The sequence below is a fragment of the Rhinolophus sinicus genome, linkage group LG06 (genome assembly GCF_036562045.2).
Source record: "Rhinolophus sinicus isolate RSC01 linkage group LG06, ASM3656204v1, whole genome shotgun sequence".
Lineage (NCBI taxonomy): Eukaryota > Metazoa > Chordata > Mammalia > Chiroptera > Rhinolophidae > Rhinolophus > Rhinolophus sinicus.
In genome coordinates, this window is record NC_133756.1 from 29,602,121 (window position 1) to 29,623,681 (window position 21,561).

At 35.3% G+C, this 21,561-nt stretch overlaps 1 protein-coding gene across 2 annotated transcripts in view; it reads right to left on the minus strand.

The window, feature by feature from the left end:
- Positions 1 to 21,561, minus strand: part of TM2D1 (TM2 domain containing 1) — a 38,260-nt gene extending 16,699 nt beyond the window's left edge. For both annotated transcript variants that reach the window (XR_012497246.1, XM_074334812.1), the window contains exons 1-4: positions 21,360 to 21,561; positions 19,103 to 19,172; positions 9,649 to 9,757; positions 4,480 to 4,571 (exon numbers count right to left, since the gene is read on the minus strand). Coding sequence is in view for 1 of the 2 variants with exons in the window: in XM_074334812.1 (XP_074190913.1) it covers positions 4,480 to 4,571; positions 9,649 to 9,757; positions 19,103 to 19,172; positions 21,360 to 21,521 (433 nt within the window). In the remaining variant the exon portion in view is untranslated. The remainder of the gene's footprint in view (positions 1 to 4,479; positions 4,572 to 9,648; positions 9,758 to 19,102; positions 19,173 to 21,359) is intronic.

The following is a 21,561-nucleotide window of genomic DNA, read 5'->3' on the forward strand; positions in this document are numbered from 1 at the left end:
TTGCTGTTTGCCAAGCCGCAAGTGTTCTATAATGATTTGGCTATTAGTTGTAATTATTCTTTTTGTGTCTATACCTATAAAGGAGAGCTTTTTTTTTTTTTTGCTTTTTTTTTTTAAAGATTTTATTGGGGAAGGGGAACAGGACTTTATTGGGGAACACTGTGTACTTCCAGGCTTTTTTTTTTTTTTTCCAAGTCAAGTTGTTGTCCTTTCAATCTCAGTAGTGGAGGGTGCTGTTCAGTTGTTGTTCTTTCAATCTTAGTTGTGGAGGGCACAGCTCAGCTCCAGGTCCAGTTGCCGTTGCTAGTTGCAGGGAGCACAGCCCACCATCCCTTGCGGGACTCAAGGAATTGAACCAGCAACCTTGTGGTTGCAAGGATGCACTCCAACCAACTGAGCCATCCGGGGAGCTCAGCGGCAGCTCAGCTCAAGGTGCCGTGTTCAATTTTAGTTGCAGGGGGCGCTGCCCACCATCCCTTGCGGGAGTCGAGGAACTGAACTGGCAACCTTGTGGTTGAGAGCCCACTGGCCCATGTGGGAATCGAACAGGCAGCCTTCGGAGTTAGGAGCACGGAGCTCTAACCGCCTGAGCCACCGGGCCAGCCCCAAGGAGAGCTTTTAAATCTTAGAAAAGTTTAACCTACAAATCCATTTATTTGTCCTATGATATGTGGCTATTACATAGCAGTGCGAACTGGTAACTTCAAACTTGAAAAAAAAAGGAATAATATAACCACAGATTTTTTTATATGGGCTTAAAAACATACAACACTTTGTTATTCTTATAATAAGAAAATATTTACATTTAAAAAATACCACTATGAAAAGAGCATTTCTCCTATTAACTGCTCCAAAAGAGCTATTATCTTTGCGAATCCATAATCTTCAAATACTACAGATAGGCAAAATAAAGTATGTTAGTTATTACAAATAAAAAAGTCACAAATGTTCACAGAGTTAGAAACACACAAAAAATATTGTTATAAAAACAAGGCTTTGAGTGGAAAAAAGCCTTCCAGCTAAAGAGGCATTGGTTTATTGAGGAATAAATCAATTAAAGGAAATAAAGCTATAGATTGTTAAAAAACAAAACAAGATCTTCAAGTTTACTTGGTTGAATTTTTGTTCTTTAACAACAATAAAGGTATAGCTGTGGGCTAAAAAGAAATGTGAAATATCTAGAAAGAAAATTTTTCTTAAAGGAATTTTGAGGTCTTACTCAATTTTATTCAACCTCATCCCCTTCAACAAATTTCTCTTATTTAATCCTGAAGTAAAATTTATACAATGAAGTATCACTAAATTACTTTTTAAAAAGCAAGTTTCATATCTGCATGATCTACATATTTATTCTGTTCTTATAAAATTCCAATGATCATAAACGGTCAAGGAAGTATTTTAAAAAGCTATATATAAATACAATCATTGCTTTTCAGAACCATGAAGAAAGATTAAATAAGATTATAAGAAAAACAGAATTTCAGGCTCTATCTATAACGTTTTTTAATGCATCAACATTATATTATCCAGTTAAGAACTTTTTGTTAATGGCAGTAGTCATTTTAATTGAAAATATCAAAATTCCTTAACCTTGGATTCTCAGAAAATTAAAATTTAATTTAAAACATTTCAATTTTTTAAGTTTACAAGCATGTAATTTTACGTATCAGATTAGATTAGTTGATAAAACATATCAAAGTCCTTAACATGAAGATAGCTTAAGTAAGATATAGATAAAAATATTTGAATGCTTAATGAGATAAGAGGATTTTCAGTTAAAGATAATGAATCTGGCATGCCCACTTAATCCTCTCACTCCAAAATGCCACTAAAAGAGGGTAAATGGAATTTTAAAGTCACAAACCCAGTAGAAAGAGAGTGAAAGATAAGACAATAGCAACAAAAATTCAGAAGCTGTAGAACAAAGAAGTGACCGACTTAATAATCTTGAGAAAGCTGTAGCCTAAGCCAATAGTCAAAACGTCTGTTGAATTCATGAACATCCAAAGGTTGCTGTTATAATAAAGGAAGTTATTTAAAATTTTTAAAAAAGAAACTTTACACTGAATCATAAACTTAAATATTAAAAACTACATTTGCAACTTTATAGAATCTCAGACTCAAACTTCAGGTTTCTCTTTGAAGCTAATAATAGATTGGAGGAGCAGTGGCCAGAGAAAGGCAACTCCTGGCAGGAAACTAATATTCACTAACCAGAGCCACTCTACACAGTTTTATACACAGCTTTATTACACAGAGTTTTATTTTGCAGGAAAAAAATTTCAGAATACACATATCAACATATTATTATGTACTGCAGTCAAGTCAAAAACATTAACTTAAACTATAGGACACGACAGCTCACGTGACACATCACAAAAAGCTAAAAAGTCACTCAAAGCAAATACTTACAATCACAGAACAAACTATACTAAAAAATAGTGTTTGTCCTTCCCTTCTAACCTTTTAAAAAAAGTTAGAAATCTTTCCAAAAAATATATATGATCCTGTCCTGTTAAAGAGATCATATAATAAAATGCAAGGACCTTAGTCCAAAGCAGGCTTTGGATGTATTCTAGCCATCACCATGTCACTTTACTTTCTCATTATGAACCTACTTTCTCTGTCTGACCATGCATCCTTCTATCCATCATTATCTAAAAAGAGTGTTAGACTAAATGACTTTTATTTTGACCACTCAGAGGTCTTCTGTGCATATTATATGGTTTTCTGCTGTGTTGTGGAAAGGTATGGTTCTATTACAAATGGCATGAAGTGCAGTTACACTATCACCCAGGCCAGGACTAGTGCATCAATCTCCTTTCAACTTACTCTCCCACCAGTCTTTCTCCAATCTAAGCCACTTCCCACAACTCCTCCAGTATTATCTTCCTGAAATATAAATCTGATTATGAGAATCCTCTGCTTGAAAACATTTATGGCTTCTGATATTAAAAGGTAAAGTCCAAACTCCCTAAGAAGAAACTCACAGCATTTTGTAATCTGACCGCAGGCTGTCTCCTGCCATCGTTCTGTCTACACCACAAGCTAATGTATCCACCATTCTCTCAACACGCATGCATGCTCTTTAATACCCTGTGCCTTTGCAGGAGCTGTTCCCTATAATTCCCTAAATCTCTGTAATTTGTTTATCCTTCAAATCCTAGCTCAAATGTCACCTCATCTAAGAAGTCCTTCCACATACCCCAAGGGGGACAAAATCAGTTCCCTTTCTATGCTCTCATAGCACTTAGTCATGGTTCTGTAATAGTGCTACATCATACACTGGCCTACAATCATATATATTTTATGTTTATTTTCTTTTTAACCAATATGAACTCTGATCTTCACCATTATTTCCAGAGCACTCAACTTTACTTACTTAACCGGTAATAAACATTGAATAAATGTTTGTTAACTGAATAAATTCATGTATATAGTATTTTAAACTTTGACTTCTATTTATGAATTTGTAACACGGAGTTCCAAGTAAGGCTGTCAGAATCACACTTCCCACCAACCCCAGTGAAAATTCCTCTTTGATCTCTGGTGGGTAACAACATGGAAAGAATAAGATTAGCTTTGCTAGCTGGAAAGTAGAGCATTCAGAAACTTTAAATTTGCTCAGTGAAGGGCTGACAGAACAGAGTACTACAGTAAATAAAGCATGCTCTCTTGAGCCAGAAATATGGGTTCAAATTCAGGTCACTAACTGAGTGTCCTTGGGTAAATCTCTTAATCCCATGACAATTTCCCAATCAATAAAACAAAGATGATAACGACAAGTATGTCACAGAAAAAGGAAGGCCTCTAGAGTCAGTACATCCCTTAACCTCTCTCGTGGCAATTTCCCAACCTGTTAAAGAAGATTTAAAGAGGATGATAAACTCAAAGAGTTGTTAAGTCTTAAATAAGGGTAGGCATGTGAAAGTTCTGCTTAAACAAAAGCTATCATCAAATGTAAATAGTTTAATAAGCTTTAGTAACTAAGGGAAACGTGAAGATTACAGCGAGGAGAAAGGTACGGGAGGGTGCTAAGGGTCAGGCCCCACACCAGTTTATGCTGGTTATCATAGTTCTAACCCACCTTCTCCTGAAAGGACTTTCTATTCCTGAGGAAACATGGACAGAGGTTCAGGCAGAAGGGAACCTTTTTTGGAGGGAGTGGGAGAGATATGCATTTATTCATAAAATATTTATTGAACATCCACTGTGTGTCCAGCGCTAGCCATGCACTCAGGTCCTAAGTTAGTGCCTACACTATCTGGATTGTGTTTTCATGAAGAAAATACAGGAAAAGTCATTATTTCTTATCTGATTTTAACTGTAGAGCTAATTGTAGTTCTATACTCATGTAAGAATGTTAACTATTCAACTCCATGTACAGGGAACTTGTAATTATTAATAGTATGTAGAGATTTAATCAAAAAAATAGCTACATATTTCATAAGGATTTTTTTTTCAATGAAACATACTCACCCAAGGCTGGGTATCCAAGGTAAAACCGATCTGCTCCCAACCATCCAAGAAAAAGAGACAGTGCAACCGCCACTTTGTATGAATAGCCATTTCTGCACAGAATTAGAACCTGAGCGTCACATTCACGTATTTCCAACATGCAAACATTTTAGAAAACAAAATTGTTAATTATTACTTGTTAATTGGTTCATTGATCCATTCATTCATTCAATGAATGCTTTTTGGGTCACTACTGCATGCCAGGCACTATTCTAGGCTATTGGGATATATTAGTGAACAAAAGAGACAAAAGATCCCTGCCCTTAAAGAGCTTATAATCTAGTGGCAGCAAGCAATAAACATTTTTAAAAAGTAAATCATATATTATATTAAAAAGTCATAAATGCTATGAAAAAAAGGAACTGGATCATGGTGTATAGAGAATCCAGAATGCTAGGGGTACAAACAGGAGACATTTAAATGAAATAATATCAGTAGGGCTCCTTGAGAAGGTGATATTTGAGCAAGACCTTAGGGAGGTGAGCTAGCCATGTCACGCCTCTGAGGGAAGTGTCCCAGACCACAAAATAAAAATAAATAAATAAAATGCTGTTACAAAGGCAGCATACCTGACATGTGTAAGGTCTATTAACGAGGCCAGTGGAGGAAGGGAGTGAGAGAAGGGAAGAATAGTAGAAGACGAGGTCAGACAGGTAAAGGGGGCAAAGAGAGCAAATCATGCATACCATTGAATACTATTGTAAAGACCCTGGCTTTTACTCCAAGAGATAGGGGAAACCACCACAGGTTTTTAAGTAGAGGCATGATATGATCTGATTTAGATTTTAAAATAATCACTCTAGCTGCTGTGATGAAAATAAACTGTAGGGGAGTATTTGTCACCATAACATTGTGTGACAAACCACCCCAAAATTCAGTGGCTTAGAACAATAAGCAATTATTCTCACACTTGTAGACTGCAACCGGCTATGGTTCCACTAATTTAGGCTAGGTTCAACTGGAAGATGCTGCTTCAGTCTGAAGTTTGGCTGAATTTGAATCCAGGCTGCGGGTTCAGTTCAAATCAGTTCCACTTAAGTTTTTCTAGGGCCAGGCTGAAGCTGCAGCATTTACTAGGGGCAAGTACTTTTCAAGACATATTGCCAAAATACAAGATGAAAGTTAAGCCCCACGAGCACATTTAAGCCTCTGCTTGTTTCATACCTGCTAACATTACACAGAACAAATCAAATCACATGATCAAGCTACAAATCAATGGAGTGGGAAGTATACACTTCCCAGTTAACAGGGACTGAGAGGCATGAATTTGCTGAACAAATTCAAACTAGCCCAGGGACAAACGAGTTTGAAGGCTATTGCAGTAATCTAGGTGAGAACAGTGTCTCAACCTGGAGTAATAGCAAAGGAAATAGTGAGAAGTGAACAGATTCTGGACATATCCTGAAGTACAGTCAACTGGATTTCCTCGTGTATTACATTTAGGATATGAAAAAAAAGGAGTAAAGATAATGTTAAGAATTTTATCTTAAGTAACTAGAAGGATGAAGCTAGTAGTAACTGAATTGGGGAAAGTTGAGGATGGACTAGACCTTGGAAGGATGATCAGGATTTCAGCTGAGGATACGTAAATTTGAGATGTTTATCAGACATCCAAGTGGAATTGTCCAAAAGACACCTGGATTTACAAGTCTGGAGTTACGGAGAGAAGTCTGGGCTGGAGATATGTATTAGGAAATTATAAGTATATAGGAAGTATTTGAAGCCATGAGATTACCATGTGAGTACACATAGACAAAAAAAGATTTGCAGACTGAGCCCTGAAGATAACTCTAATATGAAGAGATCAAGACGAGCAGGAAGCAGAACGGAGACCGAGAAGGAGCTAACAGTGAGGAAGAAGTATAACTAGAAAAGTGTGGTATCTTAGAAGTCAGATGAAAACAGTGTATCAAGGAAAACAGAGTGATCAACTGTGCCAAATATGACTGATGGATAACATAAGATAATGGCTGAGAATTTACCACTAAATACAACCAAAAGGAGATCACCAATGACCTCAGCAAGGACAATTTTGATGACAACACAAGGGCAAAAGACAGAATAGAGAGCAGGCTTAAGAAAGATTGGAAAGAAAAAAAAATTAAAGAAAAGAAGTATTAGATAACTTTTTTGAGGAGTTTTGCTGCAAAGGGGAATAAAGAAATAGAGAGCTGAAGTTTCATTTTAAAGTCAATCTGATGTCAGTCTCTTGCTTACAATCCTGTTTTTTGCATTGCACTCACAATTAGGACATTTTTGGAGTATTGGGGAAACGATAAACAGCCCAAAGATAATATCATGCATCTAATATTATAAGGATGTCAGATTTTATGCCTAGGGGAGTGGTGTCCCATCTACATTAGAATGGGGCATCAGTCTAAAAGTAGAGAAATAAATTAGGAGGTTTTGTAGAAACTCAAGCTATAAGCTGTTGCCAGTAGCCGTGGACTAGAAAGATAAAGAAAACTGGGATACATTAAGACAGCAGAAGCAACCAGACTTAATGTGGGAAACTTTCCAAAGTTTCTGCTTAAGAAGCTGGGTAGAACAGGTGCTATTCACTAAGACAAAGGAGGAAATGGGTTGAAGGAAAAGATGATAGTTTCAGTTTAGGACCTCAATGTATATAAAGATGGTGAGAGAAGACAAAAAGGTGGATGAATGAAAAAGAGAAAAGGACCAAGGATATAATCTAAGGGATATTAGGACTTAAGGAAAAAGAAAAGGAATAGGAACCAAAAGAAAGAAAATACTGTTTTATACTAGAAGGAAAGAAAGTATTGTAAAAGAAGGGAAAGCAAACGCCACAGTAAGATTAATGTACGGACTATATCCATTTGATATAGCAACAAAGATCACTGGTGAATTTCACCATGGCCAAAAGCCATGCTGCATTAGACAGAAAAATTCATAAAAAATAAGTATTAGAGAAATAAGCATTTCAAAAAGCTTGGCTGAGAAGGGGAATGAAATTTAAAAAGCAATTATCTATATAAATAAGTCACATTAAAGAATCTGAAAACTGATGAGATAGCAGAAATTTTCTAATTATTCCCCAGACCATTTCTCTTTTTCTCATGGACATACAGCTAACCTACATATTCTAGCCCACCTTGCAGTTAAGTCCAGCCATATGCTTTGGCCAATGAAATGAGGACAGAAGTGATGTATGCTATTTCCAGGTCTGGCCCATAAAAACACTCCTACAAGGGGGTACCCCTTTCCTCTTTCTCATCTGCTGGCTGAATGGAAAGAACTCTTAAGGGCTAGAGGAAGCAAAGCCACAAGATGAAAGGAGCAAGGCCCCCTGCATGACGGCATGGAGCAACCATGACTCCCTTTACCTCATCCAGACCTCTGAGCCAACACGAATTGGGCTAGGATATGAGTGAGAAATAACTATTGTGTCAGGCCACTGGAACTCTAAAGACATTTGTTACAGCAGTTAGCCTGCTCCATATAGATGGCCAATATAAATAGGTGTGTGGCTTGGTAATTAATCAGACATGGTTACTAGACTTCAGGTGTTGGAAGATACATTATAAAGGGCTGTATCTGCAATATTAAGATGGAGTACTATCACTATTACATAGTTTGAAAAAGAATATGTACAGGAGTAGAAGGAAAATATGTAAACTGGAAAAGGGACACTCAAGGAATAAGAATTTGTCACTGAGTCTTTATTCAGTAGCTGACCAGGAGCTGGCTCTTTGATAGGCATGCACTGAAGGAAAGGAAAGGAAAATGATGTACGGTTATCTTAATTTTGTGACTTATTAGAATTATCCATCAATCTAACTCAACTCTTCTTGTTTTGATTCAATGTTCATCAAGCAAATTTTATTTTGGAATTGCAGATTTTACTATAGTGTGGGAATAAATTGGCCACAGTGTCTTGTGAGCATAATTAGAGCAGTTCAGTCACATTGAGGCTAATCTACCCAGAGACACTGAAAAGAAAAATCAGAGTTAACTTGGAAATTAATTAACAGATCATTGTGATGTTAACGTTACAGGTAATATGAACCTGTAAGGTCTAACATGAGTGGATAGCTGTTCTTAAACAGATGATTTTCTCAGTTGTTGCATTATAACCTATAATGTCTTAGACCAGCAGTTAGTAAATTACTTGTCATTTGGAATGTTTAAGATAGAAATATCAATCTAAAAATTTTAAAGTTGACTAAACCACATCTAAGTACTTTAGAAATAATTCCTTTTAACAATTTTTACTTTACTAATGAGAAATGTTGGAACCCAAAAAGCTTAAGTGATTGGATTGGGATTACACAGCAAGATAGAATCGGAGGCTCCTCATTTTCCTTAAGGTCAAAGGAAAAAAAATACTCTAAAAAGTAATTTCTAAAAATTCTAATACAATTTGTAGAAAACAGCCAAACAGTGGTTATTTCTTGATATAGCTTCAAATATGTGCCATCAAACAAAATGTAACTATGTATAGCTAAAAGGTAAAAATACAGTGTCAGCAGTTAATAGAAGTGGGTAAAACTAACTCATGCTTTTAGTACAAAGCAGAAATATAAGCATAAAATGTTAAGTTTACTGTAGCAAAATTAAAAGTGAACTTAAAAGTCCTTTAAACAAAGAACATTCCTAACAAAATAAAGCCATTTGTCTTAATATCCCCAAATAACTTCTGAATTGTTTTACATTATCATTCATCATCCACATCTATTACAAAGAATGAAACCAAGTTTCTAAATGCTCTTAATATGCAAATGATTTAATAGTTAGCATTCTTTTAATACTATAGGTACACAATCCCTTATTTTGCACACTAGAAATCCCCAATTCTGAAATCAGAATTTTTTCATAACTCACTAGGTCACATAAACTGACCTAGTGACTGAATTGATAGGCTGAATTGATAGGCTGTGAGGCCCTTCATAGTCTTTACTTATCCAACTTAGTGACTGCTGAGCTTTACTTGGTTGGTAAATTGCATTTATAAAATAATATGCACACTTAGGTTTTCTGACAGAAGCAAAAAGATGAGTTATACTAGTGCAGATTTTCGCCTTACGTTAACTCTTGATCTCTTCACTCCATGCAATCAAGATAAAACAACAGGTAAGTAATCTGAAAATTTAGCTTCAGTAATGTACTTACACATTTCGGCAAGATATGGGCTTGCGAAAACCAAGTTCCTTTCCAGTAAAATGTGTTTCATTGCCATGCAAATCCTTGCAAGTTATGTTGGGTGCTGGAAAACATTCAACTAAAGGCACAAAAAGGCAAGAAACCATTATTTTTGTCTGTAGGGAAGGTATGTAATCATATATTTTTAAGACTAGCAAAGAACACAAGAAAATATATAACAAACCACCTCCCATTATAACCTCTGACATGAGACTAATTTAGATAGGAAAAACTCCATTTTATACATACAAACACACACACACTCACACACATACAAGACAAAGATCACATGATATAGTGGTCTCAACACAAGCATATACGAATTGTCACAGTGGATTAGATGCATGACCCATTTAGTTCAATCTGCTGCTTCTAACAAAGGAAACATGGGAAGAAATGCAAAATATTACTGCCCATTACTTACTTCATCTCTGGGATAAAGAATACTTCTAGAATTTTTGTTGGTAACTTGCTGGGTAATTGGGTAATCATTAAGTTTAACATAATCTGATTTTATATTTTCAGTTTATATCAACTCTCATTGATAATGGCTGCCATAAACTGAGGTTCTTTGTACCTATTCTAAATAGATTCTTTTTATTAATCTAAATGCTATTTGTTTCTCTATTCCAACTAGAATTTGATGTAGTGTATTATTTTAGCATTTAGCAATTTTTATCTTTACTCATACCCTAGATGACACAGTAAGACAGAAGTGTCCAAACTTTTTCAACGTTTTTTAGCAAGGGCCATATCCAGTAAAAGACACAAAGAGCCGGGCCACTCACTTGAGGTGAAGTAAGTATTGCCTCACCTGGTTTATTTAAGTAAACTAAATATATTTTTGGAATTTGCTGCGGGCCAATTACCAATGGATTGCTGGCCGCAGTTTGGCAGCCCTGCAGTAAGAGGAAGTAACACAGAGCTTACTATGTGCTAGGCAGGCACTGTCCTGAAGTCTTTATAGCCTCATCGCGTAGAGCAAGAACTTTGGAATGAAAATGACCTGTCTGTGCATTGCCTCTTTCAGAACCTTGGGTTCCGTGTAGATAAAAACAGCACTAAGATCACCCACGTCTTAGGACCATTGTGGGGATTAAATAGGACATAAAGTACCTGGCACAAGGCACAGCTTACAGTAGGTATTCAATAAATGTTAGTGCCTTTTCCTCCAACATTTCTGACTAAAAGTCCTTAATGTTGTTGGGCTAGTTTCAGTAATGGCTTATCTCTAAGTTTGGCATCAATAATTTTGGGGGGGAAATGAAAAACGGAACTTCGTATAATCATCTAAAATACAAACTGACCCCAGAGTTTTATTATGAAAAGAAAATGGTATTTATTTTGTCTACTTTATAATTATCTTCTTGAGATTTCCAACAAATCATTGTCCTTTTTTAGGCTAGAGGAGTACATTGACAAAATGATGCCAGAAAAAAGAAACCCTATAATGACTTTGTACTCTGTTGGGTTATTAATAGTTCAAACTACATCACTCCATAAATATTTTATTATTTATTGCACTTAAATTTCCAATTATTCCATAACTTTCATTGATGGTATTTAAATGCCCAAAACAAGGAGGTGCTTACACTAAAAAGCACAGATTCAAAACAACTGAAAACCATTTAAATAAGAAAAAAGACTAATAAAATGAAGGAAAATGGGAGAGTTAATAATTATACTAGGCAACAACTAAGGGAAGATACTGTAATTGAGCCAAAATTTAGCTCTGCGCTCTGCACTCTGCACTTCCTGGTAGTTAAGGCAAAAACGCTTTACAGAGATATTGTGATAAAAACTGAAAGAAAGCATACCAACTCACCCCTAAATTGCTGGGAACTAGGTTTGGTTCATGACACAAGGGAAACAGAAGGTAACAGAAAAGGTCCTCAATAAAAACTTTTACAAAACAATAAAGGTTGTCCATGTAGCCATTTCTTACACTGACTCCAGATATAAGCAAGGGCTTATAATGTGAAGATCTACAGAGATGGGGCAAAAATTAACTCGATTTCTATGTAGCTGTTTGGCCACCTTTGATACAAAAGGATAAAATTTATTGACTTGTTTGAATGACTTATCATGTCCCTTACGTTTTTTTCTCTCTTCAAAATCTGCCATCTTAGGTCGTAATTTTGACTAAAACTATATTGTAGACAACTCAAAATTGAGATTAGCAAATGTCTGAAATGCTAGTATATATTTTGTTACTAACTGAAAGGAAATCAGTGTGCTCTATTTCAATAACTTGGGGCAGTTTCTCCCCAGGGGAACCTGGGAATGTCTGGAAACATTTTTGGTTGTCACAACTGGGGAGCTGCTACTGGCATCTAGTAAGCAGAGGGAAGGGATGCTCCTAACCATCCTACAATGTGCAAGACAGCCTCCTTACAACAAAAACCATCCAGTCGAAAACATTAACAGCAAGGAGGTTGAGAAACCCTGCTCAACATCAGTGGGCTTCAAAAAAATTTTGCTCCTTATTAGGGAGACCAGTTCATGGACGGTGTAGATGCTTGACCACTGCACTGTACACCTGAAGCTGAATAATATTGAATGTCGACTATATTTTAATATATTCATAGAGGATGTGGAGTACAGCATAGGGAATAGAGTCAATGGGATTGTAATAAGTATATACGATGTCAGAGGGGTAGCAAGTTGGGGAAGGTTATCACTTTGTGAGGGGTATAAATGTCTACCTATTACATTGTTTTGTGCACCTGAAACTAATATAAATAAATAAATAAATAAATAAATAAATAAATAAATAAAATTTGCTCATATACTCCCTAAAATAATTTTTTTTAACTATGTACTCCCTCACACATTCTTAAGTTGACACCTAAAATTTTTTATTATAGGTTTAAATAGTTGGGAAAAAATATAATTTCCAGCAAATTGTAATACTGTCATTAAAATTTTAATGTTACAGCACTCTTTAAAATAGAATCTAAACACCACAGCAATTTGATGGCTATCATGATCCAAGAGAATAGATACAAAAGAGCTCTTCTTTAAAAGGCAGAAATTTTACATCAATTTTAGGGAAAAGTACACATATAAAAGCTGATGATCCATAAACTGATTTTTTTAAAGACATCTGTTGTGAGCTGAACTATGTCACCCACACAGAGATGCTGAAGTCATAACCCTCAGAACCTCAGACAGAATGTGACCCTATTTGGAAATAAGATCCTTGCAGATTTAGCCAAGTTAGGAAGAGGTCATTAGGGTGGGCCCTAATCCAGTAAGATTGGTGTCCTTCTAAAAAAGGGGAAATACATACACACACACACACACACAAACCACGCGCAGGTGTGCATGGAAAAGATGATATAAAGACAAACAGGGAGAATGCCACATGAAAAGAGAAGGCAGAGAATGACCTGATGTGGTTACAAGCCAGGCAATGCCAAGGATTGTGAGCTACGACCAACAGCTCAGAAGAGGAAAGGAAAAATTCTACCCAGTTTGGGAGGGAACATGGGCCTGCAGACAGCTTGATTTCAGACTTCCAGCCTCCAGAACAAGACAGTGTCTGTTGCTTTAGGCCATCCAGTTTGTAACACTCTGTTGCAAACAGCCCTAGGAAACTAATTCAATATCTATACCTGTTTACCTCTTGGAAAGCTCTGTCTATCCCTAGGAGTACATGCACTACAGTTTGAATACCAAGAGTTTAGGCATCAGGCATGTAAGTAAAAAAGATACCTGGTTCAAAAAGTTAAAATTTTTGCCTTGATGAGGACCATTCCACATCCATAAAGAAGTGATCTGCAAGATTATCTGTAGATAAACACAAGTTTTTCCTGAAAAAGCACCTTTAAATTATTTTTCAAGTCCTCAAAGTATTAAGTTCTGGATTGAATAACTGCCATAAAACTATTAGTTTTTGGACATTTTTTTTCTAAATGTTACCTTGCACTTGCTCAGTTTGAAGCTGTCACTTTCTTGTCTTAAATTCTTGTTATATCTTCCTGAAGACTATCTAAATTCAGATCTTAAAGAGACAGCTGCAATACAAAACACTAATTATGATTCCAGTTGAGGCGACTGCCCAGCAGACCTTGCCTAATAGAAATGCATTGTTTTCTGATAACAACAGGTTCCTGTACAAAATTTTAGAAGATCAAACATTTACAGGTGAATTGTAAAAAATGCACTATAAAAATATCAAAAACTAAGAAATCATACCTTTATATTTTTCAATTAGACACTATTGTTAAAATTCTCGTATTTTCAATGATACACTTTATCATTTCTACTATTAAGATTATTTGTACTCAATATGAACTATTTTGTAGTCAATGAGACAGATGAAAGAGAAAAATGCCCAACACTACAGCCATAGAACTTCAGGAAAGATACAAATAGAGAGAGGTGTCAGAGTAAAGGGGAAACCACATTGCTACAAAGATTCCAGAGAAGTCTGACAGAAGTATGAGCTAATTATTTCAAGGGATGAAAATGACTTTAGTGAGAAAGGATGAGCTGCTGCTCTAAGTATGTAGAGAGATGACATGAGAAAATCATAAGAGAAACACTGAGACTGATCAGATTTGTTTGAATTGATAGAGAACTCTAAAGAACCAAACTTTAGAACTGGACAAAACTGGGTGTAAGTCCAAACTCTAACACTTACGTAGTATGTATGGTCCTTTGGGCAACTTACAAAACCTCTCAACCTTGTTTTGTAATCTGTGCAATGGGGATAATACCTTTGTAATGCTATTTTACATGAATTAAAAGCATATGGTGTGTAAAGCATGGTGCTTGGTTAGAGAAAGTGTACAAGTGGTAGCTTCTTCACTCTAGGAAACTAGAGAACTTCAACATTGAGAAGACTAAGAGGATGAACCTGACGTGAGAAATAAATATAAAATTGTGAGTGGCTTTAAAATTAATGGAAGGTTTTGTGAAATTAAATCAATTCAAAAAAAGCCTACAACCCTAGAGTTTATCCATTATATACTTTATAGTGATTTCATCTGACCCATATTTTAAAAAACCTGTGAAGTAGGCAGAACTAGTAATCTGTTCCTTTTTCTTTCTTTTTTTTTTTTTTTCATTTTACAAACATGAAAACTGAGGTTCCAAGAAATTGAGTTCATCAAGTGTCATAAGTAGGTAACATTCTACAAGTTGTAGACCAACACTCATTACTCTTAATCAATACTCTTTCCATTACACCATAATCCCATGTTTACACTGATTTCAGGAACAAACCAAAATACATCAATATGATGAGATTAAGGAAGTTACCAATAAATGTTAACTAATAGACAAAAGTAAACAGCTTGCCACAGCATTGAAAACTATTCAATGTGCAGTTTTCTTGCAAAAAGTTTGGCTCTGGCCAATGTCTAGGATTTAGATGGCATCAATTTAAGCCAACAAGGACACAGTATTTCCCAATTATAAAAAGCAGCACTGTTTTTTAAATGCAAACAAGCTAAACCAGAAATAAAGTAACCAATAAAGTTTCATAACAGTAAAAAGGACTGACTTAGGAAGTAAGTAGGTGGTCTGAGAACCTACTCCATCTAACATCATGCGTCTGGACTTAAGTCGTGATCTGTCAAATGAAAGGGTCACATTCGATATGATCTCTGTAACAGGTTATATTGCATGATGACCAGATAATTAAATGTGCCGATCTAGAATTTGGGTGAAAGCAAAAGATAAAGTTGGCAAAATCCAAACCTATCTTCCTATTTCCAACATTAAAAGACAGCTCTCCTCTGGGAGTACTGGAGTTGGAAAATCATCATTTTGCAACTTTCATAATAAAGAAAGGTTCAGGCCAGAATCATCATGGATGCTAAGTCTGGGGGGAAATTTTGATGAGGAATAGGATATTTGCATGGTCTTAATGAGTCTCCCTAAAGATTGTTTATTAGTATGGCAAAGTGAAAAATATTAACTATACAGTGGAAAAATCTGAGTGATCAACATTTAACAATTAACATCACCAACAAGAAACAGATAGTATCATGTGAGATGCTGAGGACACCCCATCACTGATGTAATTTTCCAGCCTTGAATGTATAACCTAAATCTACTCATAGTGAAATATTAGACAATCCCAAATGAAGAATATTTTGTTAAAATAAAAGAGACTGTAGTCGTCAAACATTAAAGACATTAAAGACAAACATTAAAGACAAAGAAAGTTCCCAGTTTAAAGAAGACTAAAGCAAAACCTAAAGGCAAATCCAGGATCCTGTACTGGGGAAATGCTATAAAGGCATTATCTGGGTCATTTGATAAAACTGGAATATGGATGATAAAGTATGTACAGTAATATTAAATTTACTGAAGTTTACAACTGAACTGTGGTTATGTTAGGAGAATATCTCTTCTTAGGAAAAACACACAAAAGTATTTATATATATAGTATATATGCACACACATACACACAAATTCAGAGAGCATGCATGAGCACACAATGATAATGCAAAAAGGATGTGTTAACAATTGGTGAATCTGGGTAAAGGGTATATGGGTGTTCTTTGTACTACTCTTGTTCTTTTCTGTAAGCTGGAAATTACCTCCAAGTAAAAGTTCAAAAATAACACAACTACTGGCATAACTAAATTATGCTGTTAGAAGTTAGGATAACAGTAGGGTAGTGACTATAAAAGAGCATGAGGGGGGCTTTTGGCATGTTGATAATGTTGTTTCTTGATTAGAAAGCATTCACACGTGTGTCCAGTTTGTGACAATTCATTGAGATACTTATGTGTACTTTTCTATAAATATATTTCAATAAAAACTTACTAAAAAAGGTCTTCTGCCAAAGGACCACAGCAAAATTTTTGGAGATAAAGACTAAATACTTTTGTATTTCACTGATCAAAAAATTAAAAACACTGCATATATATACACATATATAAAATTTAGACAGAACACTCCTTGAGGGCAGAGATTGTCTTCTTTTATATATCATCTCTACTATGTAGCAGAAGCCTATAATAATTTCTCAATCAATCAATCAATAACTTCTCAATAATTTTAAATATATAAATTAATTTTAAGTTAATTGTTTTGAACTATTTAATATTTAATCAATTTAACTATTAAATTGTTTATTACAAATAATCTCTCAAATAAATCTGCATGTTAATCGGCATTGGGATAACGGAACTATTTTAAGATACTTCAATTTATTGTCATAGCTGAATTTCCTTTGCCTTTGATCCCAATTCCTACCTACTGTCTATCCCCAAACTTCCCTCTTTGTAAGACATTCCTCTCATTCATCCTCACCAGAAAGTAGTTTAAGAAAAGGAAACCATGTTTCAAGGGTCATTTTGAAGACCTCTGTGATCAGGACTTAGAAGTGATTCACAATGGTCACTCCATTAGCCTTTGTTTTAAAAGAGCAATTAAAAACAAACAAACAAACAAAAAACCGACTTGCTGTGGACAGACACAGCCTCGAGTGTTGGGCTGGGATGGCAGAACCTACCCCAGCTCTCGGCTGGACACCTTTGGCTCATGCACAAATTGTACCTCCGCATGCAGAAGCCCTGCGACTGACATGTCTCCCAAACTTTTTCTTTTTAAAATCATGATAATGATTTAAAGTCATTTATTAATCTACAACATTTTCCATATGTTCTCAATTAGGCACTTGGTTTATTCTCTCCAAATAAATAATCGTATCATTCCCTCATATAGAAAGCCTTCCTTTTACCTTCCTGTAGCTCTCCACTCACATCATCTTTGAGTACTTACCCGATAGGCCATGGCGGTATCTCAATACCTCCAACTTCTTCATACTTTGATTCTGTGTATGTTTATAAACTTATTTACCTTAACTGTTTAAGTGGATTCAATCTTATTTTATACAAGAGACACCTAACTGGAGGGCAAAGCTCTTTTTGGAGGTCAGAGCTCTTCTTGTTAATTATATAATTTCCTTACATATTCTAATAACTGTAAAGAATCCTGCAGTCTAGAAAAATGGTTTTTTGAGGTAACTGGCTGCCTGCTTCCTAGTTTAAAGTTAGATACCTGAGTCACAACAGTATTCACAGATTTCCAGCATCTTTCATATAAGTGGTTGAATATTTGAAAGTTGACTCTTCTTAATGTGCATAAATTCTATTCTCTATTCCAAAAGCACAATATAAAAGACAGGCAAATATATAAAACAGGCAAATCAGAGTATACTTATAAATTTAAAAAGGAGGGAATTTCTTGCAGTTTCTTTAAGTTTAACACATCTAAATTAAATAAATGTATACATGTTAAGCAATGTCTACTATACAAGTCATATATGCATATAACCTATTACTGTTTATATGGTTTAAAATTTCACTACTTTCCAGTAGTATAAAAACATCAATTATAAAAGTAGAACACAACTTCCTTTCAAATATCTCTGCTGACTAGAATTGGGTTAACTGTGAGAAAATATAAAGATATAAAAAGATAAAAGGAGATCTGCTTTTAAAAATATATACAAACTCATAATCAAGAGGTCAATTATTTGATACTTTTGAAAAAGCTATTTGCTGTAACAAAAATAATTCCTTTAAACTCATTTACATAATGAATCTGTTTTATAGCTTTTATTTATAAAGAAAACATCAATTATCAGCTTATGTCATGTCTAATACATAAAACAATCAACATATATTCAATAGGTGCTCTTTTCTCAAAACAATACTATATAATTGCCTTTATTATGTACCATGCCAAATAAGAATGCTATTAAATAGCTCCAATATACATCCATCTGCCTTGCTTCCAACATATGCCCTTTTAGAAGACTAAACAAAACAATTTATTAATTTTTATCTGGCATTACACATATTTTAGAGTGATATAAGCTCCCCAAAATCATTAGGCTAAGGGTTTGTTATCCATCATCAAAACATTCTAAGAAAATACTGATACAAAAAAAAAAGAAAATACTGATGCATACTTAAAATCCTTACCATACTATTTTCAGACTTAGGATGTACCCAAGTATATTTTACAAGTGCATAACGTGGATGATAAAGCAGCTCACTGTACCTTACTGGACTAATAGTCTCAGTAAAGAATCCTGCAGTCTAGAAAAATGGTTTTTTGAGATAACCATTTTTAAGTAATTAAAAATCTAACTAAAGAAGCATCTTTGCATAATATAGCTTGGTAAATAAAGGGCGTCAAGAAAGCTATATAAACTGATTCCAAAGGTTGAAAAATGTAATAAAAATATAAAACTTCCAAGTTTATGTAATTAAAGAGAATAAGATTCTTTTTTAAATCCCCTAGCCAGTTCTCCAATTTTAACTTGTTCTGGAAACTGAATGATAATGTAACTTAAAAAACACATTAATGATTTACTTTTAATGACCATACACTTATCTATGAAATAATGTTTTAAAAACCATTTTTAAGGATATGTTTCTGGAAGTCTTACCATCAGCTGTGTAGTTTGTACAGTTAACTGGTTCTTGTGTAGCATCATTTATTTTTGGATCTTTACAAATATATGTAAGAAATGTTAAGGAAAAATGAACTACATTCCAACACAAACCATTATCATCTTCTCTTTAATATCTCATATCATATACTCATGTTCATATTCACATGTAAAGAGAAGTGTTAGTTTATCCAAGTGAAAAAGCACAAGCACAAACATACTTTCAATGGGACTAAATAATACCTGAACATTAATTAATTACAGGAAAAGTATATTAATTTAATTTATACTAAAAGCTCTAGCAGAGGATGCCATCTTTAAAGAACATCAGTAAGGGTATAAGCACAAAGCACAAAGAAAATTAAAATCTTTACCAAATTATTTTAAGTGAGCTTGAAGATTTTTAAAAAAATCAGTTTCCAGAGATTTGATGAACTAATTTATGGGCCCCAAATATTGCCATACACAAATATATTTGCCATATGCAAATATATACAAGTAATACAACTAACCCTGTGAGGTAGAGACTATTATTCACACATTTCAGGAACATAAACTGAGGCTCAAAGCTTGAATGACTTATTCAAAGTCATATAAGTGATAGGTAGTAAAATCAGGTTTCCTGATTCCAAGCCTATGGCACTTTCCATCAAACTGCATTGTGTTTTAGATGAGTTTACATGGTCTCCCCAACAGGAATTTAAGCTTTTGGAAACAGATATAATAATTATCCTCTTACAGATGTTCAAAATGTTTGGGGTGCTTTTCTGTTTCCTAAATACTTTACTGACACTAAAATGGGGAAAGTAAGGTATCCATAAGATGTCTCTGGAGATAGTCCAACACCTGTTGAAGGTTTTTGAATCACTATTGAAAACTTCATTTTTATGCCAGGAGTATCAGACATTTTCCAGTTGTCATCACCTCATAGTTCTATATGCTCAGCCACTTTTCTCTAGGTTTCAAAAAGCACAACTCTTCATACTGCCCAGTTATTTTCTTAGAGAGAACCACCCTGACATTTTTGCCAAAAAAATAAATCAACCTACTAGGTCAATGTCTCTCAAACTCCAAGCAAAATGGTATTCAGCAAATTAGAGCTATCTGGTAAAAATCAAATAACGGCTGTCTCTCCCCAACTCACACAAAGACACTATAGGATAGAATTATCTTAATTTAAAATTTTTCTTCCATTAGAATCTTATATCTCTGACTTGTTACTAATTTTTCCGTTGTACAATTTGTATAAAACTATCTAATTTTGTACAAAACTAGCTAGTTTGACTGTAAATCCCATTTCATATTGTTCTTCTGAGTATTAGAACTGTTACAATGAACAGATCCACTTAATCTCTTCAGCCTGTTTTCTCTTCTGTAAATAAACAGCTAATATAAAGAGGGTGCCAAAAAATATATACACATTTTAAGATAGGATAAAGCTATTAAAATTGTAATACTCAATACATACTGATAACAAAAGATGAATACAAGTCATGCTTGACTTCTGCAATTACAGGAGGTGCTCAAAGTGGTTACCATGAGTGTGCAGACACTTCTGATTATGGGGAACTACTGCTTGAGCAACGTTGACCAAAGTGTCCACTTGTATACATTTTTCTGGCATTCCCTGTATATAGACACTACCGGTATGTGACAGGCATTATTTTAAGTGATTTACCTGTAGTACTAATTTATCACAACAGTCATTCAACTTGGTTACATTGTTATCTATATTTTTATTCATGATAAAATAGAGTTCAAACAATTTGCTCCCGGTTACAGGAATTTGCCCCCTGACAGTCTGGCGGCTCACGATGTTTAAGAATGATATAAAGTAATACATGTAAAGTTAATGATAAATGGGCAATGTATACGGGCTATATCATTAACTTATTTGTCTCACCCCAAGTTGGCAAACTTCCAGAGTAGAGCCTGTCAATCTTTTTATTACTAGTGCCTAGATTAGGACCTTGCATACTTGAGGATCGTATGTGTTGTTGAGCAAAAACACCCGCCAGTAAAAATGCAGGTGAATCAGAAGAGGAAGTGCCCACAATCATAAAGTCCCAAGGAAATCACACAGGGTGGCCTTTATTCTTCCCACCCACATCTCTCTTCATCTCCCAGGGCTCCTCGATCATTAGAAGCCACAAGTCACCGTTCCCTGCAATACAACTCCAGCCCGCGTTGAGGGCCGCGACCCACTCGCGACCCCAACTCTACCTCGCCCCTACGGAAGTGCTCCTCACAGAGGATATTGTCCTACTTTGAGGTCCTCGCACTTAAGCATCTCCTCGCCCCCGGCGGCGGCAGCTCCCCAAGGTCCCGTGCTTACTGACATGAACCACAGGACACCTAGGAGTTGGGCAGCCACGGCCTCGGAAACAGCCGGCCGGGAGGGCCAGGCGGCCGCCATGCTGGGGACCGGCACGTCCCCCACGACTTCCGGTTCCGCC